The sequence below is a fragment of the Phaethon aethereus genome, assembly GCF_964289735.1.
Source record: "Phaethon aethereus genome assembly, chromosome: 1".
Lineage (NCBI taxonomy): Eukaryota > Metazoa > Chordata > Aves > Phaethontiformes > Phaethontidae > Phaethon > Phaethon aethereus.
Window position 1 is genome coordinate 191270988 of NC_138575.1, and position 25329 is coordinate 191296316.

The 25329-nt window shown below is 38.4% G+C and overlaps 1 protein-coding gene across 1 annotated transcript in view; it reads right to left on the minus strand.

Annotated features, from left to right (window-relative positions):
* Positions 1 to 25329, minus strand: part of KPNA3 (karyopherin subunit alpha 3) — a gene marked incomplete at both ends in the record, with an annotated part of 54794 nt that overhangs the window by 23666 nt on the left and 5799 nt on the right. Inside the window, 5 exons of the mRNA XM_082005693.1 lie at positions 807 to 902; positions 993 to 1045; positions 1130 to 1159; positions 1360 to 1449; positions 11580 to 11624. Of these exons, the coding sequence (XP_081861819.1) occupies positions 807 to 902; positions 993 to 1045; positions 1130 to 1159; positions 1360 to 1449; positions 11580 to 11624 (314 nt within the window). The remainder of the gene's footprint in view (positions 1 to 806; positions 903 to 992; positions 1046 to 1129; positions 1160 to 1359; positions 1450 to 11579; positions 11625 to 25329) is intronic.

The following is a 25329-nucleotide window of genomic DNA, read 5'->3' on the forward strand; positions in this document are numbered from 1 at the left end:
CATGTTTTTGCAACCACCAAATTACACTCAAATTGCCAATTTGCATTTTTGAAGTTTCTAGCCCTCATGGCTGCAGAAATAACCTTGAAAATGGAAATACTGTAAACACATTTATGGCTGTGTGAGACCAAAGATAGGCTAAAACATTTACCTCAAATGTGTTAATCCCCATCAAATGAATAAGGGGCTCACACATTGTGGAATATGGCGTTCTTCTTACATGTCATTAAATTCTTGCAACTAGATGCTCAATGTTCTCTACCTCCTTTTCTGAAGCTCTTGTTTTCCAACAAATAATCATAACAGAGAGCATGCTCACTGTGTTCTACCATCACATGAGGGAGCAGCACAGAGCCAGAAGGAAACCCACCTTGCAGTAAGAACAAAAGAAGCTAGAAACTTAAGCTAATAACCTTAATGAAAAAGATGACAAATGTATTCTGGCAAAGAGAAGAGCCCTGTCCACAACCAGGCATGTTTTCTGCCTTCACACAAATATACACAGTAAGTCTGAGACAGGTTTCTTAAAAACAGTTAACAAAAAAGTCTGGAATATTCCAAACCAATGAGAAATTTAGTAAGGTTTTCTCCATTAGCTGGACATGCTCATGCAAGCTCTAAAAAATACAATGCCGCTTCAGTGGCAGAATAAATACTCCTGGAGAATTTATGGTTTATCATCATAGAATGTGATCCACTATGTCAGATTATATGGTGCTATGAATCCTCAGTTTCATTTGAAATAATGACCCTTTTTTGGGATGCAGATTTTCAGTAAAGGTGAACAGTTTCATAAGTATACTTACTTATCATCCCTTTCTAGGCATTTTACCAGAATTGGCAAAATTCCTGATTTTATTAAGTCATCAATAGGTGGATTTCTGTCACTGGATAGGAGTTTTCTGCGAAAGTAAATGTGAAAGTAAAGTAAGTAACTGTCATAATGAAAAAATGTATAGGAAATATATTTCTGTGCCTTTACTTGTTTTTACCTTGCAGCTTGGACAGCACTCAGTTGGATCACTGGGTTGTCACTTGTGGCGTTCTGAAAAGTAACAAAAACAGTAAAAACTAAAAATGCACAGAACACACACTTCTAATTAAAAAAAAATGGTTAAATGTAACATACCTGCAGTATAGCTTCTAGTGTTACATTTTGCTTGAAAAGAAAAAAAAAGTTTTAGTAATTTTGTTGCTAAATTATATTCTTTTTAAACATTTAATACAAACAAACAGTGTATCAGTTCATAGTTTTGCTTTCAATAAATGCAAGATTTTCAGTGTTAAAATAAAAACAGAATACATTGTTTTGAGACACCATCAAAGTCTTAAAAGTAATTCCAGAATCAAGGAACTTACTGCTTTGAAGTCAGCATCAACATCAGAATCTTCTAAACTTTCTTCTTGGGGAACATTTCTTTTTTTCAAAAGATGTTCATCTCTTTTGTTCTGTAAAGGAATGATGAAAAATAAAAGACACTTAATGCTTATTAGCACAGGGTGACGATATAATGGCCCCATTCAAAATAAAATTTTAGGAAAGATTGGGGTTTTTTAAAAGGCATTTGTACCTGCAAATAGAATTTGCAGTATTTCAGCTGTAAGGATCTAGCAGCTTGCTGATCACAGACAGAACTGTGTCAATCTAAGACATCTGAATGAATTAAAACTTACAGTTTGGGGATCAATTTTCTACACAAAAAAACATATAACAGAAATTAATTGCCACACATAACAGAAATTACTTTCCAGTGTAAGATTAGTTTTCAGCTAAACCTACTTCATAGTTCCCCGGTTACGTGTATTTTCATCTTCTGCGTAAAGTAGCATGCTCTGTGTACACTGACACTTGTAGTATTTCCCACTCACACTGTTAGCCTAATTTCTGACTTAAAACAAAGCAACCTCCAGCCTTAACTCCTTTAAGGAATTACCAAAGAAAAAATTTCCTGAAGAAAAAATTCACTATGAAGCGGTCTTTTCTAAATTTTAGACTTTATCTTTTGTCTGGTATATCTAGAGGTACAATAAAAGATAGAAAGGGCAATGGAAGATGATGATGTAGCATGTATAACTGAGCACCTTTTTGTGGCTTTTTTTTTTTAATAAGCACATTAAGATTTCAAACTCTAATAAAGCAAAACATTGAAAACGTGTAACAAACAGCTATAACACCTAAAACAAATCTATTGTATTAGCAAGGAAAGGCAGGCTTTTCAGTCTCCAAACAATTATCTTATAACCAAACAGTACTGACTATAGAGGTTGTATTATATCATGTTTTGCTTCTAATATATAAAAAAGCCTCTAAACAGAATCACGTTTTGAAGGAGTACCAATTATTTTATTTTATTCTATGTTAGAAAAAACAGCAACGTTGGGTCCAAAATTTCTGTGACCTGCTTACTTTTTAGACATTTTAAAAAGAATTTAAAACAACTTTTCCAGTCTCATTTTGCAAGGCTTGCAAGCAATATATTATGATTTTTTTTCAAATCAGAGAATGCTGAAACAACAAACAAGCACTGGAATTAAATAGCCCTTTAATGCAGAAGACAACATTCCACAAACTTCACACAGTTTAATTTTTGTCAAGTCTAAGCACAGAAACTAAATCCCCAAAGAGCACACAGGGTCACCTAGATTAGCTACGGCAGCCTCTCCAGAGCCATACAGTAACAGCAGCATACTCAGAGCACATCCATATGGATAGGCACTAAAGGTATTTTGTTGTCAAGCATTTTTGAAGAGAAGGAAGATGGAAATGAGCCGGCAGTTAAACGCTGAGAAAATGATGTTATGCAGACAAATTGCATCACATAGGTACACACTGAAGGACGGGTTCACCATAAGACCTACAATATATTTCTTTCATTTTTCCATACTTAGTACTTGGCACTGCCATTTTAAGCAAAGAGCAAACATCATTCAACCCCAGTCAATCTGGCTTTGCTCAAGTGCAATTCCTTTTCCTACTGTTTATCTACCATAGCCTACACTTTGGTAACTGCAGGGACTGGACCCAATTTCCAGAGGCCCCCTCCATGAGCAGGTCAGCTTTCTTCAGCATGCAGCTACTACACGCATCTCCCCACGGAGGAAGGGCCTCCTTCCTGGCTCAGATGAATGGCTCCTGCGGGATCAGCTGTGCTGTTAGGGTAAAACAAGCCAGTCCTGGCAGAGGGGATTGAAGCTGGAGGAATGTCCTGATGCCTTCAGTCCTACCATCCTTCTCTTCCCACCCAGAGTGGGAATCAGAGTTCATGGTGGTGAGCAAGTCAACATGTGCGTGAATGTACTGGAGACACATTTAGTTATGAGGGTGGCACACACTGGCCCAGCAGACATTCCCTGTCTACTGAAATGGTGCAGCCTGAAGGAATCAGGATCTTAGTGCAGAACCATTGCCAGCTGTCTGCTGGAGCACGTGAAAACAATTCATATTAAATCATTCATCGGGAAGGGTAGAGTTTCTTTGTCACTGGCAGTAAACTACTGTGGTACAAGGCAGGGTTTTCCAATTCTGTTCTGCCTAAAGTATTTGGTTTGATTTTCTACATCTCATGCTCATAAAACTCAGAGAAAAAGCTTTGCAGGGATTTTGAAAAATATGCTTGTTGAAAGAATTGTTACTCACAGATTCAGTTGGTGATATCTACTTGTTTTTCAAACAAATGATTCGGTATCAGCAGCATTGAACTACGTGTTTTGCAAGATCTTGCAATAAAGACAGGTGTGTTTTACTTCTAAATTTTTGTACAAAAGCCTTTTAGATGAAGGCCTCTTGCAGATTCTTTTATTCAAAAGATAATGAAATATCTAGAATAGTCAAGAATTTAGCAAACAAATTATTTTTATTGAACTTAAAAGAAAATTCTAGTTAGGAAATATCACATTCTCTCATTTGTTATTTTCACGCTTCTTCTGTCAGTAAAAAAAGATATAGCTTTTTAAGAGCTCAAACAGTAGACTCTCCTATTTAGGTGCTCACATCACTGTATTAGCAGATTCCCACCCCAAATGAATCCTTTGACCTTAAGGAACTGCCCTCATATTTGAGGGGGAGAAACTGGTACACCAGCATTCCACATTGCTCCCCACAAAAGCATCTACGCTGTCACAGAAAGGATGCACCTCAGAAAGCTTCAACCGAAATCCCTCCAAAATCCAGAGGGTATGCAAGAGCCATTTAAAGTCGTATTACTTCACTGTAAGTGGAAACTTAAATAAGGCCAAAACCTTCTGAATTGTGTTGACATTAAATAAATGGCACCTATTCAGAACAAAGATCACATTATTAAAATGGATAAGAATATTTGATATTCACATATATGTGGGCTGCATCTATCATGCACATTACTTCCACCCTCAGTATTTTTCCTCACAAAGCAACACTAACCAGAAACAGTTGAAACCACATCATGCATTTTTTAGCTTGAAAGATCTAGAAGTTTTTGGATGCAAACAGCAAAGTCACACTGCAACAACTGTGGTACTGAATATGAATGCATATCCCTCTAGATGTGAGTGTCTCTTCAACATACATAATTACACCATTATGAGTGATCAGTGTTTGTCAGAGCTGTGCCTCTACTAGAGTGTAACATAAGGACTATGGTATCCAGTTACTCCAGAAAGTAAGAATGAAGATGTATCTTGAGATCCTCTCTCAAACACCCTGAAATACCAGGATGGCAGCGGCTGGAATACAGAGAATATAGCTGGAACAAAGCAAGAGTCCCCCTGTGGGCGACTGAACAGCGTCCTCACAGAACAGCAGGAAAGAGTTGCATGGCCTTCAGCAGTCGAAACACCTGCAAAATCACCTTGCAGAAGCACCAGGCACTAAGTCTAGAGCATGCCAGCAGGCAAAGCACTGGATTATTCCATGCCACTTCACCCAAAGAACTTCACAAAGCCTACCTGCCTGTAACCATTATTTGACACACACTGGTGGTCCACATAATGGACCACAAATTGACACTGGAATTTCTGTGAATGCAGGCAGTATCTTCAAGCTGTCAATCATACGGTGCAATGGGCTCAAGAAAAAAATTACCTTGGCGAGGGAAAGTAAAAGCGACCAAGAATGTTCCTGTAGCTACTCACTGTTTGCAGCTGGCTGGGCTGAAAAGCAAGACAAAAAACATGTACAGAGGAGCTTCCACAGCAGCCTGAAACAGAGAGGCTAGTACTTATTGAGAAGCACTAAAAATTTCTTATGAAGGGGAAGCTATTCTTATTGGCATTTCTTATAAAGTCAAAGTGTTCATGGAACCTTCCAGTGCTAAAAAGTGTCTCTAAGGCTATTTGAAACAGCTCTGTCCATTTGCAAAGGCATGCAACTCCTGGAGAACTAAACCGCTGTACACAGTAATTTGACAGACCAATCATTCACCTGCATAAGGTAAAAGAACATGATTTGCACCTTGGCATGACCTTAAAATGCTTGCTTTTTGTTATACTATGACAAACTCAAAAGCTTTTCCCTAAATCATAGACACCAGCTTCGTCTGTAGGCTCCTGTGGTGAAGCTGAAGGCAAACGAACAGACCTGGATACAACTGCTCTGCTCAAAGACCGGTGAGAGACTTTTCAAAGGGAGAGGCATCAGACCAGAATCCCTGATGAAGGGCAAGACCTTGCCACCAACAAAACTAAGCAGCTCTCCTTTAAAAGGGAAGATCCTCAGCCAGTGCCTGAGACACATGTGCTATGCACAATAAAGTCTGGAGGTTTATAAACAGCACCTGACTGACTATTATGAGCTCGTCAACATTCTGGTAGAGATCACACTACAACAGTATACAAAGGTTTCCATATGAACAAGAGGTTTGTGAACATATACGGCAGGCAAAAATGCCAAATGGTTAGAAACAACAGTAATGATATGAAGAGTGCACTTTCCTGTCCAGTGTGATGATCTGTTGAAAGTTTTTGATGATAGATACCCATCTTGTTCACTTCACTGACAGTGGGAAGGTCAGGCTGCATGAACAGTAAATAACGCAAATCCTGCAGATCCCAGTACTTCTTGTTTAACTTCTTGAGAGATGGCCACAGGATTTAAAAAAATTCCTATCAATGCAAACAAGTTTCAAAGACAACATGATTAACAGGAGAATCTTTGTGGGCAAAGACAATGTCCATCAAGCTACGTGCTGCATTCCACTCAGTACTTCAGGACATGAACAATAGCATCTGTGAAAGGTGTTAAATACTACTTTATACACACTTTTCAGCATTTGACACATGGGAAAACTCTATGAAGACTAGAGAGTCTGCTGGAAAGATTCAAGATCAAAAGGGAAAATAAATAAACAAGAAAATCATTGCCTTCACATAACAAACAATTATAAAAATGCTTCTTCAGGTCAGCAAAAGATTTATGAACTCACTGGCTAGTAGGAAGAAACTCTTTTGGCATGAAAGTTGTTTGAGTCCTCTAAGGACACAGAGCAGAACTTCAAGAACATCTCAACATCAGGAACTCAAGTGCTAGCCAGCATTAGCTATAATCACAGATGACAAGCAGCAGCTCTTTCATCCTGGGAAAGACTAAAGTCACTGGGTTTGTTTGGTCTGGAGAACAGGAGGCTGAGGGGAGACCTTATCGCTCTCTACAACTACCTGAAAGGGGGTTTTGGTGAGGTGGGTGTTGGTTTCTTCTCCCAAGTAACTAGCAATAGAACCAGAGGAAATGGCCTCAAGTTGCACCAGGGGAGATTTAGACTAGATATAAGGAAAAATTTCTTTACTGAGAGAGTGGTCAAGCAATGGAACAGGCTGCCCAGGGAGGTGGTGGAGTCACCATCACTGGAAGTATTCAAAAAATGTGTGGACATGGCACTTCAGGATATCGTTTAGTGGGCTTGGTGGTGTTGGGTTGATGGTTGGACTTGTTGATCTTGAAGGTCTTTTCCAACCTTAATGATTCTGTGAAGATGCAAGTTCTGTCCCAAGAAGTTGTGCTACCAAGACTGGATAGGGAGGCCTCCAGAAGAACATACTATAATGCTTCAGCCTCCCTGTGATTGTAGATGTTTCTTTGAAGTTGGTAGACTCATGCCTAAAAAATGCACTTTACAGTGAATGAAAAGCTATATGTTCACACTGAACTGGAAAAGATACATAACCAAAGCAAGTTTTACTATCCTGAACCTGAAAATGTGGAAATTTCTTTTCTTTTGCTTTCTCAAACTTCCTGAGAATCAGGAAAAGATTTTTCCCACCCTGGCTCTCTCAGAAAGATGAAGACAGACAACTTTCTTCAAGGCTCACTGCTTTATTTAGGAGTTATTATGGACATAAATAATCTTATTTAAGAAAGATCAGAGCAGGGATTCAAGTACAGTATGCCAGAGAAATAGGCAAAGACGACACATGCCCATGGCTCCTTGACCCACCTCTTGTTTAGCAAATAATTGCTTTGCCTTGCATCAAACTTAATTGGCAATTAGAGCTCTCAGAGGCAGCTGAGTTTGCCAAGAAAGTAAAAAATAAACCTTGTGAGAGATTCTGGAAGTTCTTAGGATTCCAGTTAGTTAGCAGCCTTAAAGGAGGACAGGATCCTCTGTTTCTGCTGAGGTTAGGAATGTTAAGGCTTCCTTTGAAGCATGGCATCTAATTCAGTGACCATAGCATTGACGTGGCTAAGGACTACCTTTCTTAAAGCACACAAGCGGCCCAAGTCAAGCTTCCCCTTTGTAGAAAGCCAAGCACCTAGAACAAAAAGATCTCTCACAGCAATGGGGTTACAGGCTTCATTTAGGTATGGAACCTTCATCTGCATCCTAACCATTATTCACCAACCCTATTCCCCTTTAGAGTGAGACTAATCAGCTAGGTTAGCCAATTAATTCCCTGTTGCTAACAGAGCAGCTTTCGGGTTTCTGTGATGCTGAAGTTAAATGATAAACGTTCTAAATGAGAATTCGACAAGACACTACACTGAGAAGTTTAAACTCTAAATCCTGAGAGAGATTCCATAACCAAAACTGACATCATTATCTTGTCTGTCTGGAGAGAGAGATGGCAACTTTTTAAGCTCTTGGGCCCATTGCTGCACTAACAATATAGCCAGAGACCAAGATCATCTTTCCAGAAGTGTAGTAGGTCCATTCCCAAAATGTGTAAAACACATGTTCAGCAAAGCCAATATGGAATGAGAAAAGGGCACTTGACCATCAGGAGTGTCATCTGACTGCCTCACGGTGCCAACCCATGCCGCAGCCAGGATTCTGCCAGATGATTGCTACCTTTTTACGTCAGAGCTAGCTTTGTTAGTTCAATTCCTAATCAAGTTATAAGAGGTTGCGCAAAGAAACAAAAAATGGAAAAAGAAAAGTAAAGTTTCTTTCTGAATAAGAGCTGTGGTGTGAAGACAGTGAATAGTGATAGATAATATATTCTTGAAACACAGAATGTATTGCAAATGCACCTTTATGTCTGTAAATCTCAAAAGAATAAACACCTCACATTAATGCATGCAGAAATTGTTTACTACTGTTCAAAGCTGTTATTTTTTTTATTTATTCCATCTTACAAAACAGATGTAAGCAACTTCATCAGATCCACTCATTTAATACTTATACAAAAATTGATTCAAAAGACATGAATATGTAGTGCTTCAACTGTACAGATCAAGAATATGCTCAGTTTGCCTGTTTTCTTTAAAAGTCAGATGTACACTCAGCAGCTGGATAGCTGGTATAAAGGGAAGATACCCCCTTGTTTTGAAGAGGCACTGATGGATTACTAAGGTCATACCAACACAAATATTGCCTGAATTTGGCCTATTCATGCTAGGGTAGAAGTGTTAGCCATAAAGATGAAGACTGAAGCAGTGATATTGCAGCTCATCCTTTCCACTGCCAGAGCTTAATAAAACATATCCCTTCACATTTCAGTCCCAAGTCTGTACCAGAGCAACGGCCTCACATCTGCCACAGAGTCCCCATAGCAAACCAGTTGCCCACCAGCACCAGTTCAGATGCTGCAAACCAACGACTTGGACACATGCTGAATGTCTTATTAAAACAGATTTCTTCTGATCTCTGCAGTGGAAGATGTTCAACACACTCCAGAAGAACAGAGTTTTCTGCATTTAAGAGTTCTGCAGCTGCTGTTTTCTTGTGATTTACAGTCTGACCTACACTCAGTGCTTAGGCTTCTCTAAATGTGTAACTGATCTTTGCATGTGCAGTTTTCAGTGAAAAGTCACTATCGGCTCACAGGCTTCCTCTTCCTCACTTTCACTCCACTATTACTGGTACATACAAGATTCCTTCCACACAGAACAATCCATTGACTTGTCTTAAGTGTATGACTTGCTCCCCGCCATGCTTCTGAAATAAGATGGCCTTGAAATTGTGACCTGTTACAAAAACCAATTATAAGAATTAAATTAAAATGAAAATTCCCACTTTGCGCTGCAAAGCTCTCTCCAAAGACTGCGCTAGAATGTTTGCATGCAGTCTCAATTTAACGAGATTTATGAGAATATGCTGCATTAGCTAAGCCATCTTTTACAGCATTGCTTTGCAAGCAGGCACAGGCTGCTCAAGTGCTATGAAAGACTCTTCCCAGTAGAGATTTCACAGTTAGATAGAGTTTTACAGAGTCAACACACTAATTTTCAACAGAGAGGGCCTCTAACATGTCAGCATAAACTTAACTTCTGATAATTCAGATATCAAAATTACTTGAATCTCATTTTAAGCAAAAATTGGCTAATTTCATTTTTCACTGAGTACCTGCCACTGTATATAAAAGTAGCTTTCTCCACACCTCTGTCATCTGCCAGTACTGATGAAGCCACAGCCAGCTTAAGCTGCACAACACATTCAGACATCTTCAGCTAGTTTCTTTGATTAGGAAAATATGAAAGCATTAAACAATTTAAATGATGCATCATGCCCATGTAAGCATTAAGATTTTTTTTCCCCCCAGTCATCTGGGTCCAATTAGGTTTCTTCAACTAATTCTTATAATGTCAGGATGAGTCTTACAAATACTTATTTTTGATATTGTAATGAGACACAGAAATTTTCCTGTAAGACCTGATTTTTTTTTTTTTTTTTTTAAAGTCTCGTCAAGAAGAACAGAAGGATCCCAGGAAAATACTAGCATAAGATTTTTGGTAGCTTGTACACAATCAGGTGGTAAATGCAGACAAAATTTCTCAAAAACAAGTCAAGCTAATTTCTACCAATGTAACTTCCATTTACAAAGCCTTCGCCTTGATTTTAGCAAGGCTTTTGTCTTCTGTTTGCAAATACTAATTAAAAATTTAGATAAAATCGGGTGGGTGTGCACTCCTAAGTAAGCCCCACTCAGACTGTCAATAATTCAACTGGCAAACTGGAGATATGCATCAAATGGGAGACCCAAAAGCAGCTTGGCTTACATCTAGAATACTGAAGGCACACACTTTGAAAATATTAGAAAACATGGGTGATACCAAGGTGGGGAGCCCTTGAAGCATACTGGGGAACAGAATGGGAATTCAAGTTAAGATAAGTCTGGAAAAAGCAGATGCAATTCAAAAGAAAAGCAGGAATCCTGTTTAAAAACCTCTCCATTTATTTAACTACGCAAATAGAGAACGTAAACAACTACCCTTACTTTGTGGTACTGTAGGAAGTGTCTGAAGGATATAACAGATCACAGACTGATTGCAAGTCAGCAACATATTCAATATAAATAGGAATACTGTGTTAAGAAATGTTTTTCACTGTCCCATTTAAACCTTAGCTGTGGCCTGCATCCGTCCAGACTTCCACACTTCCAGGAAGATACAGGCAGTTTGGATCTGAGGAGCAGCAACAAGACAAATGGAGATAACAATGTTCAAGAAAAGGGTGAAGAACTGAATTTGTCTTAACAGGATAAAACTAAAGGGGCCGGTAGCAGTCCTCAAATATACTGAAGGTACCCAACGGCAGATGAAAGTTTACCCCTTCTTTTTACCAACATAGCCCAAGAGTAGTTTAGCATGTGAAAATGTCCTCTAGCAGCAATCCTTTAAGGTGCTTAGAAAGGCTGTCGGAAGTGTTACGAGTTACGAGGGTGTAACAAATCCTGTATTTAGGCAGAGCACTGAATTAGATCACGTCTCATGGTCATGATCTTCCCAGCTATATTGGCATTTACCCAACACAACCAAAATCTGACCCTAAAATTAACTCCTACAGCAATGAAGCAGTAATTTCCATAAAACAAAATAAAAGACCATCCACACTTCCTAAATGCTAGAACTCTCACTTTTTCCATTCTGACACTTTAAACATTTGAACAGCTGACAGCTTCACTGTAATAATGTAAGAACTGGTACAGAAACTGAATATGGATTATTTCCAAGCAATACACTGGAGTAAAGCAGTACTGTTCTGCTGTATTGAGCTTAAAGAGTTGGAGAGTAAAGCTAACGTTAGAATCCACAGTTAGTAATCGACAAATTTACAACTTTTCTACGTGAGTTTGGGGCCATAAAGCAAAAGCTTACAGCAAAATATTTAGCCAAGACAGCAAAGTATTATTAGCAAAATAACACAGTTGATAAACAAAAGCAGGCTCACCTTCCGCAATTCAATTGTAACTTCATTTCTATGTCTTCTCATAGTCTGTAAATAAAAAATAAAAAAGATAATTTTATGTAAAGAAGTGTTTTATTTTGGAACTAGTTGTTTCTACATCAAAAGTGCAGCTATTCAAAAAGATAAGGAAAACAGCATGTGTAATTTACAACTCAATCTTTCCTAGCAAGATGCATGAGGTTTTTTTTGTTTTGGGTTTTTTTTTTTTATGGGTTTTTTTTTTTGTTGTTTGTTTTGGTTGGGTTTTTTTAAGATTATACACTTTACAGAAAACTGTCATAAACCACAGTAACTACCCAAAGGCGGAAACATTGACTTCATTATAGAGTTTCAATGGAATGACTCTCCAGATGTTCATATGTGCACATGAAAAGAAGTAGTAAATACAGGTTAGACAGTCTCACATTAACATAGGATCACATTCACAACCTAAACACATAACCTATGCCAGTTATCTGGCCAAAATCAATCACAAGCGACAGAAGCTGACTGAGCTCAATGCAAACAAGACAGATTAAGCTTGTGGCAAAAGGAAACAAAGTACAGTGGCACTGAGTCTACTTAGGATCTATAGCCTAAACACTGTAAAGGCAAAGCAGCCCTAAACATCTCAGCTCCTTAAAGATACTGGTCACTCAGGATGCATTCCCTACAATGCTGCTATACCTCTTAGCTAAAAGAGATCAGAAGATTGAGAAAGAACAATTTTAGCCCAGTAAAGGCAATCTCCCTAGGTTCATTTTACAATCACTGGAAAAGACATGTACCATCACAATGCAATTCAGAGAAAATCAGGACTGGGTGACTGCTGGCAGCCTAGAAAGATCACCAACACTGACTAAAATTAGCCTTTTAAAATACTTTCTATGTTCTATCCTTGCTAGTGACCTTCACTGCTGCTATCACGTTCCTTTTGAGTTAAGGCAAATAACTTCCCTAAGCTAAAAAGTATCAGTGAAGACCAGCAGTACACAGAAAACACCAGCACTCCCCATCAGCCACCTAAGGAAATACTGAACATGCTCAAACGTGAGTAAATGAAATAAGCAGACTTCACACCATGAATCTATACAGGACGTAATTTCAGTGCTTAGAACATTATCTTAGCTTCACTGTTCTTGCCCAGTTTGCATAGCGGTATTCATTTAATTATCTTAGGCTGACTTGAAAGTAAGGAAGGCTTGTCTTCCCCTCCACTGCTCGATTAACCAACTCAGAGACACAATTCTCCTTTTACATCTACACGCGTGAACTGTATTACTTTAAACAAAGCAAGTCCTCACTGCAATAAGAGGACAGTAGCACTACATCATCAACGAGAACTACACTTTTCTTCCCCCTCATTATTTTGCTAAATTATTTGATTCTTGTGACCATCTGAGCCTGCTGCAAAAGCTCAGTATGATAGGACTGGGTTGATGGGGAATGGGAGGGCACTGGGTAGGTAGGGAATAGAGAAATGAAGAAAACCTGAAAAGTTATTGCATGCAACTAGCAAGACCAGTCATTCAAGTTTCTTGTTATATTACAATTTTGTATTTGAATTATCTTAAAAACTACATCACATTTAAGGGCACTAAATAGCCTAAAAATGTTTTTCAATACTTCTTCCCCATGATAACTGCATTTGAATGGAAAAATGTAGTTAGACAAAGCTGTCTTAGATTTCTGCTATAAAAGTTCCTTTTCTTGATCATTCCAAATGTGCTAGAAATCAAAGACCTCCACAGAACTTCCCACTAGTAACAATCCCCTACTGCACCCTAAAATCTAATCTTTTATTGCTACTTATCTTAAATTTGAACAGGTACCCCATCACATGACGAATTAGTTAAATTGAGTGTCCATTAGCATTTGCTCCCCAAAATCCAGTATTGTATGTGCCAAATTTGAAATCTCAGATTTAATGGATGCAAGGCACAATTTACTTCAAAATTTGCTCCCTAGTTACAATTTACTCCTACTTTTGTTTGTTTATCTATATGATGATACTCTAGAATATTTTCTATTGAGCAGAAAAGTCAGACCAAATCTGAAGTTTTTTTAGGGGACAACCATAATATTTGCGACCTACATAATATTTGCGACCTACCATTCCTCTGGAAGCAAGGCAGATTTAAGAAAAACTAAATGTTGTGTTCAACAGTCCAGCAGCTTAATATTTTGGGTTAGAAAAAAACAAATACCGTGCAGTCCCAGGCAAAGCATTACTATTCCCTTTGTCAATTTACTCTAAAAACTCCTCTAACAATGCTTTGACCAAAGACAGTTACTCAGAGTCATCCATCCATAAAGGCACTACTGGGAAGACTCTAAGCTTCTTCCTAAAGGCAAATAACTCAGCTTTTCAATTAGGGTTTATCTTTGTTTCATACTTTCATTATTTCAGCCCCACTGATCCTACCCTATTGCAATTCTGTCTCTTATTTTTTACTAGTTTTTTGCTTTTATCAAACTGCTCTTCAAAATATTTGACTACTCCATTCTGGTCTTATATTTAATGTGCAATAATCTCATCTTTTCCTCATTTAGAAAGCTACCACTCTTTTGAAAGATTCTTCAAAAAGACTGTCAACTACATGGACGTGTTTGCTGACTAGCATACATTTTTTGAGCTTTAAACACATGTCTTAAGGCAATCTCCATACTACCTGGGTCTTATCCTTTTAGCTGTTCTTTTATACTTCCCTCTAAACGCACTATATGTAGTTTTTCTTTCAAAGCAGTCCTGGTACATTTTCTTTTTTTCCCTTTCTCCTTTAAAAGATAGAGTACGCAGTATTCATCACTAAGTCCAGAGCTGCTTCTCCATTCACAGAGCAAGCAGGCTGATAACTGGGGATATCACTTAGCCTCAGCTTCACAGAACTGGTAAATATTATCTGGCCCCAGCTGAACTAAAGGCTCCCAGTCTTGCAGAGCTTCTTGCTGGCACAGCATCTTTAAAAATTCAGCATGCTGGGGTCACCAGGATCATCCAAGAACCCATAGTACAGTGTTACAGCTAGAGCCTTCCTACAAGTATATGGGACTGAAGCTCCCAAAGAGCCTATCATGCATTCTGGCAGTTAAACTTGGTTGCCACAGTTGGATCATGACCAGTGCTCTCAGCTAGATATATGCTGACATTATTTCTAACTTGATGATAATAGTGTTCCACTTCATGTCCCTGACACACGAGACGACCATTGCATACCAATATATTTAAGACCACAAATTCCACTTCATATATGTCAGTTGTTCCAATTATAGACTGTACATGAAAAACACAGATATGCCAATTGACACTGGCCCAATTTCTTAGTTTTATGCCTGCTACTTAATTGGGATTTGTTCCCCATCTTGATTTTCTCCTCTTTACCACAGGAGATGATACACTAGGGATGGACTGCTCTATGATAAGACCTCTGAATGTCTGCAATTTGGCTATCCTTGCCTTGAGAGACCATACTCTTAAGACCATAACCATGCTTCAACCTCATCTGATTACAGGAAATGCAAGTATACACATAGCACCATGCTATGTACTGGACTCTCCTGCTGGGCTTTTGCAAGCTTTATTTTAAAACTTGCAGACTGATAGGCACAATTTCTAACCTTATCTGGGGAAGGGGGTGTGTGGCATGTCAGCAAAGCCCAAATTTTATTCCCCAAAACCCAAACTTAAATGATCCAGTTAATATTTTGTCCTGATTTGACATTTCTTAAGAGGTAGGTATTTAAAGCTTGTGTTTCAGATGAAGCATTATAGAAATACAGCAGGTAATCAGCACCTTCCTACAGCCTCAGAAGCAAACATACTATAATCCAACAGTACATAAAAGATGCAGTCTTAAGAACCACTGCAAGCCTCCCTTTAAAGAAGCATTACCACTGTAAGCCAAATACCACACTTTTATACTACCTGCAAGCCCCAGCATGCAGGGAACTGATAGGCATTTACAAGAAATGTATACAGTATTAGGAAGGTTAAACATTTTCCCCAGCTAACACAGGTGAGCTAAAACTGAGAGAAGAGACACAGTTATTCTGCAACTTAACCTCACAGATTCATTACTAGCTTTCAGACTGAGAGGACAACCATCTGCTATGGTCTATAATATATGCAAAAGGAGTTGAAGCCTAGCAAGACGTTACCAGTGGATCTAATACAGTGTTTGACATCCACAGCATCTGACTATGGTCACTTCTCAGCTTAATCTACTCAAACAAATAATTTCATGTCACACTGTAACAGTACATCTCAAAACTACCCCCAAGACAAATCTCAACTGTTTCACTGAATAAAAAAATAAAATTAAAAAAAATCAGACTCTGAATCTCAGAAAGGAAAAACTCTGCATAGGCAAAATCCTACAGGTGACAAAACTGATGACAGTTTATTCCTGCAGCATCTGAACTGTGAGGCCGCTGCTAAACACAGAGGTATTAATGCACCATGCGCAAGGTGCAGGAAGTAAAAATTGCGGATAGTAACCATCAGCCAGCATGCACTATTAAGAAACAAGAACACAGCAACACTTACCAAGTTGTGCTACAACAATGCATCTCCAATTGTTACACATGACTCAAGTCAGATTTAAGTTCATAAGGCCTTTCTAACAAAAGATTTCTTCTCCCCAGTTCACCATCTGTGAAGAACAATTACTTACCAGTGTGTTTGACAGGCCGAAATAACCACAGTAATGCACCAAGTACCGTTAAGTCTTGTAACAAGCCAAAAGTAGACGTTCAGCAATATTTCTAATTTCAATTTCCCAATTTTGTTATTTTATAAGATAAACTAGGAAACAAACCCCAAAATGATGCTAGATGCTGTTAGATAAACTGTTGTTCTCGCTTCTACACTGAATTTCTGAATACCCTTCCAAAGCCAGATACCAAGTGTCATGTGCCAAGAACCACTTCCTAATATCTTCCACTTGAAAGAAAAATAATCCCTAGTTCCATCAAAGTATCAAAACTGAAATTAATTTTATATGTCAATAAAGAAAATCACTACACACATTAGGGCTGTTACGTTAAAGGCTGCAAGGGAACCTTGTTTCAGGCTGATACAAAACAGAAAAATGCTAAGCTGAGAAAAGACAAGGGATTTAAGAGACACTAGACCTTGAAAATAAAGCAAGCCTCAAGTCAATGTCCAAAATAAGGCTTCAAAGAATGCCTCAGTGGCTGTAAATCTGCCTTTGACACACTCAATGGGCAGAAGCAACAGAATACAGCCATCCTTATCAGATCAGTGTTTGAGCACTGGTATCTTTCTTCCAACAAGAAGCTCAATTTCAGACCAACCTGTGGAGAAGGAAAATATCTTCCTGATTTCTCAGTTGATATTTGGTTTATGACAAAAGACAGAACTGTACATAAAACTCTTGATATCAATAAGCATTGGATAAAGATAACCTGCACAATTCTGAATTATCAGTGTGACAGTAACCCTTAGCACCAGGACATTCAAAGAATTATTTTTAAGCGATTAAACATTTGGGACCCTCTGACTCAACCACACATACTTCCCATGTACCATTTGTGAAACCTTGTACAAAGGTGCACAAGATACCCACTACATGTTAAAGAGCAAGTATCACTGCTGTAACACTACCACTTGATGTGTTAAGACAGCCCATCCACACCTTCCTGGCAAACAAACAAAAAAAAAAAGATTACTTTGAAGTTTTGAATAGCACTGAGATTCTAGAGGAGAGAATTAAGTCTAGCAAGCTGCTCTGGCTTCTCGAGCCTTTGTTTAACATAGAAAATGTTTAACTGCATAATAGATTAAACTACCTACTACCTGAAAAGGCAACTCATATAGCTTCTGTAAACCAAAAAAAAAAAAAAAAAAAAAAAAAAAAATCAAGAAAACCCCAAAACCAATCAGCTGTACCTGTCTAAAGTACATCAGAACAAGATAACACATTTCCAAAACCCTCTGTAGCAAATATGTAATGTACTGTTTTTCCTGGGAGGAAAGGGGAAACAAAACAAGACTCTACCAACCTTATGCAAGGCTACAAGAAGAAAATTCAGGCTAATTCACAAGGACAAAACCACTTGAGACACAGCAATCAAAATAGTCCTTCTATTTACTAAAGAATAACTTAAAACACTGGTACTATTTTATGCAAGTTAGATTTCATTCACAATGAAATACTGGAACCAGTCTTAGGGTTTCTGTTAAATTTGAAATTTCTACTTCATATCTAAAAATCAATCTTAATTGATTAAAAGCACTTTAAAGTCCCTTAAGTATATCACTTTCAGAGACAAGAAGTTCTGGATACCTGATAAGAGTACTTCATTCCCAGTTACAGTACAAATCAGAAAAATCAAAACTATTTAAACATGTGAATGATAGAACTAGTTAGAAGCTTAAGTCATTACTCTCCCTTTGTTATGCTGGGATAGATTTCTTAAATAAAGCTAAAAATTAAGTTTCATGTACAAGATGTTTAAAAACATATATTCTCTGTACAGTAAAAAAAAATCAAATGCTGCAACAGTAAGTGGTATGAATTTTAAACTTTTCAACCATTTTTAGCTATACCCATTGTGTCAGAGGGAAGATTAAAGCACTACCGTCATTTAATGACTAAAAATCTACCTACCACTGTAACACCGAGATCTGGAGCTGAGTGTGGTGCTCACACAAACTGGCCACCTCATTAAGTGGGATACCCAAGGAGTGTCATCTTTTAATCAACGCATTGACACCAACTTCCATTGCAACAGGAGTGAGTCCAGAAAACATCAGAGATGGAGAAGAGGAAACAGATGTTTTTATGCTAGCCAGTGTACCAACTGGTACCAGTGGCCTGCCAGCTGCCCCACAAGCAGTTAGCTGGCTACTCCTGCTCTCCTGCAGGCTGACCAGCATGCATCAGCCTCTAACTAGCCCATGGAAGTGGAAAATCCAAGCTCACCATGACAAGATGAACATCACACACTAATGTCAGTTTTAGCTATTCTGTGGATACAAAACATAAGTTTTCAGGAACTTTGGTAAGATGTGCATTTAGTTGCTTTTGAAAATTCAGCTATTAAGTGGAAAAGAGAGAACAAATTCACTGACTGATTCTAATTTCTCTGCATCTACAAACTTCATTAAAATTTCTACTCTATTTCTGCTCTTGCCTCACTACATTACAGAAACCAGTCTTAGAAAACCAGAAGATACATGCTTACAGGAAAGAGCTACCCTGAATACATAGCTGGAATAGTAAAGTAGTTTGATTAAACACACAGGGTACCTGAAGAGCTTAGCATTTGCAAGTCAATTCCAGACTACTTCCACCTGCCTAACTGACAGAAAAAAAATGGTCCATTTCCAACAGCTGGATTACATTTAACTAATACCTTCCCCCTTGCATATGAGCATATGCTACAGTATAGTTTAAATACTTTACAATGTAGGTGTGGATGCAAGACAGTGAAAGGAGAAGGTGAAGTGATGAAGTAAACACTGTTCTTCCCTAGAAATCACCTTTACTTGCCTTTTTTCCTTATTCCTTCTCTGACACCTTTTAACAAGCATGAAATACTGCAATGCACATGAAAATGCAGAAGCCTTGGGAGCTGGGCTGGTTTTGGGCTGAAAAAAAAAGTTCAAGTGCTTGTTTGTTGTACAATAGCTGACATGATTAAGATTGTCAGCTGCCTATCTTTGGTTAACATTAGAAGTTAAATATTCCATATTTGCATAGGAACATCATTTGTTAGCATGTGTAAAGTTGAGGCTTAGACTGATGATATTGTTCTACTTGTTCTGGTACAGCTGGCCTCAGCCAAAAACAAAGACACAAAGGGACACTGATAGAAGGTGATACTGCTGTTCTACCTGTTCACACTTTCCAAGTGCATATAACTTACTCCAAGAACTGCAAGCAAACCACAATACATGAAGAAAAAATTCTGGGACTACTAAATCAAAATTCTGGGACAGCATCACAATAGTCTGAATGCAACTACCTCATCACAATTAAAAGAACTAAACCCAGTGACACTGTGGACACTGATCCCCTCTATTTCTTTTGGACATGCAAAAAGATTTGACATCCATGCCAAACTAAATCAAATGTTTAGTCAAAATTAACCCTTCCTACTAGGTTTATTCCTTTAGTTACAAACATCATGGATTATTACCCAGCCTTCCCCCCACAGTATATGCTCTAGACAGACTCTTCTTCCCCACACACTATTTTGAGATTTACCTTATTACCAAGTACTCCCATGAAGTTCCAAATTGTCCTTCTAAGGAAAACTGTGATGTTTTTTCAGTCATACAGACAACAAAGTTAGAACAACTTCACCTCTGGCTTTGTTATCATAGCTCCATATTAAATTATGCTGACTCAGTTAGAAATGCAGGTAGGAGGCATGGATTCCACAGGACAAGCAATAGATCTACCAAAGCACCGAAATACACTTACAACTTGCCTGTACCCTGACCTGAGACTCCAAGAGAGTTTTACTTCATCTGATTACTGTTTGACCCGACAGGTATTTGCTCCTCTTTTAGGAAAACAGTCTATTATTTTGCAGAAAGTATTAGAACTGGTTGAGACTCTGTGTGCTGCAGAACCTTAATACTATAAAGTTCCCTTTTGGCTTGTACCATTTAACACAGTACTAGGTACATCAGGAGCAGAGTGCAGTATTTACACTAGTGTATTTTATGCCATAATCTGTCTGGGACTTGTGTTTCTCAGGGTCAATAAAAGCCACCAAAGGAAAACTAGTTCTTTTGCAGCCGGAGCTGCCACACTATTTTTATTTTTTTTTTTAATCTCCAGTTTGGGGCCCCTAAAATTAATACCAGCTGCTTCTTGTTAGCCCATCTGTGGCTAGATAATTCAAGTATCTGAACCCAGCTAGTCTCAGCAAACTGGATGCATAAGATATCCACTGCAATGCTTTTACTTAGTGACAGGTAATTACTCACTGAAGGCAGACATGCATGCCAACATGGAAAGCTACAAGCCTCCAATTATGACTGCTTATGGTGCTGACTCACTTGAAAGCCCTATGGAAGCAAAGTTGCCCATCCATATTACCCACTTCTACTGCTCCAAAAGATCTCGGCAGAAAAGCAATTGCTAAGTTTATTTCTTACCAGCTCTTTTGTAAGCATATTCTTCAAGGTCCTCATATCCTCTCTGCATTTGTTTAACCTGCATACTGAGCTACTACCTGCAAAAAGTGAGATGTGAGCACTCATGTTTTGACTTCCATATACCAATTACCCAGTTTACAAGTGCAGACATATCAAACAATCCTCAGGAGGCTGGACCTGAAGCAATTTAGTTTGCTGCATTCAACACAAATTGCACCGATATCAAAAGACACAAAGCAGTTCAGAATACAATCAACATGTTATCTGCTGTTTTAATATAGAATAAAAGAAGAGCTGGAATTCTTTATTCAACATAAAAACTCAATTGGGGGAAGGAAGACAGGATCTTGTAGATTTCCAGTTACTGCTTCTGTGTGAATTAAGGGCATTACACCTAGTCAAAAGTTTTACAGCATTTCCATTCAGATGTAGATCTTAACACTGTTAAGCACACCTTTACTGACATCAGACCAAAGACCACAACGTAGGCATATAGGCTCCACCTGAAGTCAAACTGAAGCTTCGAGGTAATCCCACAGCACCTCAAGCAGGATCACCAACTAATTCAAAGTATTCATTTTGTCCTACGATGGCAAGGAATCTGTCTGCGTAACATTCCAAAGAGTGGTGGCAATGCAGCCACTGCTATCTTCACTTTAACAACGGCCCACCTTGCACTTAACCATGGAGTTTTGTCATTTATGCTACAGCCCAAAAGAAACTACTGGTCTGAAGGATACCTGTATCCATCTTTCTTCTTTGCTGTACTTTTTTGGAAAGAGAAGGGCATACTGAATTTTACCATGATGCCAGCACTATCTTACCTGAATACTGTGGTATGCCAAATAGGCACTGAGAACAGTGGATTACCAAGATAACCTAATTACAAGTGATTCCTATTCACACTTTTTCAAAAGGTTAGAAGGTTAAGATTCTTGACTTTAAATGCATACAAGGATTTGAAATTTGGTACAGTTATATATTACAGGAATCTGCTTTTGCCAGTACACAAATTTTTATTCAGATGTGTGAACACTAAAAAGATATTTATTTTCCTTTATTGCACAAACAGTGTAGCAGATGCTTTAGATTATCCTAGAAAGAGAAGTTTATCCTGTCCTTGAAGGCAAACACCTACATGAGTCCTTGTTCTCTCCCAAGATATGACACCACCTCTGTGCTCTCTTAGAATTTCTAAGCAAGCGTCCCTCCCATTCCCTTACCAAGGAGGGAAAGTACACCAACATGTCTATTCAAGCAGAACAGTTGATTGCCATTGCAAAAGAGCAGGAGTCCCTTTCCTCTTCTATAGTTTAGGAGACCCTAATTCAGAGCTACAGGTTCAGATTTTTTTTCTAACCGATGTTACCAGAAACCAAATCTACCACTTGTAATGCCATACTTCACAGCCAAAATACTGTCTTTGCTTGTGTACAAGGACACAACAACAGAAAACAGCAGAACAAAATTAAAATAACTGTTCATGGTAACTAGGTGCAAACATCATACTAAAATTTTGGTCTTTATATCAGCATAAAAACTTTAAATTATTTTAAATGTCAAAACTTTTCTAAAATTGTAGATAAACACTTTCAAGAATCTAATTACAGAATGAAGTGTTTGGTCAGAAAGGCCTCACAGACTTCTGGGGCAAATGCCACAAGAGCCCAGACATTCTTAAGCTTGCCAAATACTTACACTAGTTTCCCCTAGGAAAAAAAAGAGAAAAAAAAAGAAAAAAGAAAATGTACTAGGCTAAATACTAGCCAGATACCTTCTTGTGCAATCTGTGTTTGAACAAAGACACTCCCTTTCCAGATACTTAAAAGTCTTCAACTGTAATATCAAAGTACCTCAGACAATCATTCTATGATTCTATGACATATTTATAAGCACCTCCCTGTGAAATGAAGAAAAAAGAGTCCTATCATTCCATCTATAAAGTGGGAAAAAAATAATTGCAATTTGCATACATTCATAGGGTGCCATGAAAAAACAACAAATCAAGTCCCTAGAGAGCTAGTCTATATTCAACCACAGTAAGCTTTTTTGGTGTAATATTACATGGCTCAAATGAAATCAGATTTCCCATTTTTTTGAAAGATATAATCAAAAGGCAAAAAAAGATTAACATGTGCTAACTGCCTAATTAAATCTATGACGAGATCATTCTGCTCAAGATGCAAGAGAAAACAAACCCATTTGACAACCCAGGAAGAAGAGGGAGCATTTGGAACTAGAAAATACACTCCAGCAACATCCCAGCATCTTTTATGAACCCTGTCAGCAACCCTTACGATTTAAGCATTTCAGTATCATGAATTCTAGATGCTTCTATCTCACTTTTTAACATGACATAAGCCACGATTCCATATCTCTGGCATGTGAATATTTTGAGTACTATACTTCTTGAGGATGCCTTCAGTTTCTAAAAATTCCACTTTAGATGTCCTTCCATAAAAAGGGTATCTGCTAGCCCTAAGAAGTCGCTTAGATCACCAGAAGTGGTCTGGTTTTGATGGACAAGAACCAACACAAAACTCCTTCGAACCTCACAGCTATAGGGCCCACCAAAACACAGGTTACACTGAGCACAGAGGTATAGGGGGCCATACCTCCCTATCAGCGTATGTGAAGAGGGTACTGTCAGATTCTGAACTGTTGCTGGCAGCTCGTTTGATTGATTGCCTGTGTCAGAGCTCCTTAAACGTTTCTTCTTGCCTGGAAGGTTGCTGTTTGTTGTGTGTTATGAACACTACCCACCACCAGTCTACATTCTTCTTGCGCGCCTGAAACAGTGGTTAACAGGATCCTGCTGACTCCTAGCTGGGTGCTCTCATTTCAGGATTCTCTCTTGATGTGGAAAGCCTTCTATATCTGGCTGCAAGACAGATTTTTGGTGCAGAGAAATCATTACCACTGACTTCGCATCTAACATTTGTGTGCAGGAAAACAAGCATGAGACCCTGATGCCAAAAAGCTACATGCAAAGACAGTATTCTGCTGGTTGGAGTGACCTTAGCTTACCTGGGAGAGAGCTACAATGTCTCTCTGCATTATTTCATCAACTTTCTGACTTACACTGCAGTTGAATAAGAAAAGGCAAGGACTAGGACATTCTGAGAACTGCAAACCTGAAATTGCACACTACACCTGGCCAGGAATGTCTTACTGCATCTCTGAAAACCTGGCCCCAAGTGACCCTAGCACCTTGTCTGACCACCTTCTAACCACCTTCTCCTCATGCAAACAAGCTTTGACTACATTCCACAACAGCAAGTTTGCAATGGGGCTTAAGCACTTGTTAAAATACATCTTAACCAGGGCTAACAAGTCAAACTACAAGGAAGCCATTTCTCCAAGCTGATTTTGCAAATCACCTATTCCATCACTACCTCCAAAGCCCACCTGTTACTCAATCTGACAATAACCAAGGTTAAAAATGCACAAGAAGAGGTCCTTAGCTGGTCAGACATGACAGAACATGGGAGAAACGAGTAATTCAGTAACGGGTGTTTGGATGGGGAAGATACTAATTTCGTCTTCTGTTCTGCAGCCATTCATACAGTATATATATTCCTGTTTTGTACTGTTGTATTTATTAAACACACACAAAATAAAGTTTAAAACTGACTGTAACATTTGCTTAACCTGAGAAAGGAGACAAGTGTCAGTTGACCCAGAAGAAACAATATGGAGCTTCCCCAGCAGGTTTAATGGTGTCAATCCAACTGTGAAGGAATAACAATCCAACAGTTAAATATCACTAGACAAGGTATACCTCCTCCCCTTCAAGCCAGCACTGGTCTTCCCCAGATATGAAGGGGGAAGCTAAGGGAATAGAAAATTAAAGAAACACAAAGAGCTTTGCAACTAGTTCACTCCAAGACACAACCAGTTCTGATGCAGGACTATCTTTTTGGAAGAAACTAGCTCTTTTGGCTACCCACATCAAATTTTGTGAAGAGGAATGTAAAGCCCACAGCTTCTGCTGTTACAGAAGTAATCTGGAATACCAATTCAGTATCAGAGTTTCACAGTGCTGGGTACTTTGGAAACAACTGATAGACCCTGTTCTTGGAAAATATATAGGTTTTACATTTATTTTTCATTTCAAATCAGTTCATTTGGCTATTTGTCTTAACTACTTGATGACATGCCCCATCAGCTTCAACAAGGTCATTGCCTCTTCTGGCCTAATCTTATAAATTAGATGCCTCATCCCACTTCCAACCCCATAATAAATACAAATCTGATCACTCACTTGTAGCTGGTACATCCTCCTCATCGCTGTCTTTTCAGATAATGCAGTTTTAGAGGACAAAACGTCCTGCTTGGATTTGTGCTGGAACTGCACAAATATTATGAAAGCCTCAAAGAACTTATGTAAAAATAGCTAAAGAGCTCTTAAAACTAGTACGACAGTTATGCTGCTACCAACTTTGACTAGACTTTGACAGTTTACAAGTTAAAAAAATCAATCCTTTAATAGAAGCAGCTTTACAGATACCAGTGCAATTGCCATAGTGTTACAAATACACAAGAATGAAGAAAAAGAGATTCTGTAATTACAGGAAGATTAGCTTCGTCTATCACAACAACAAACAGCAATAATTG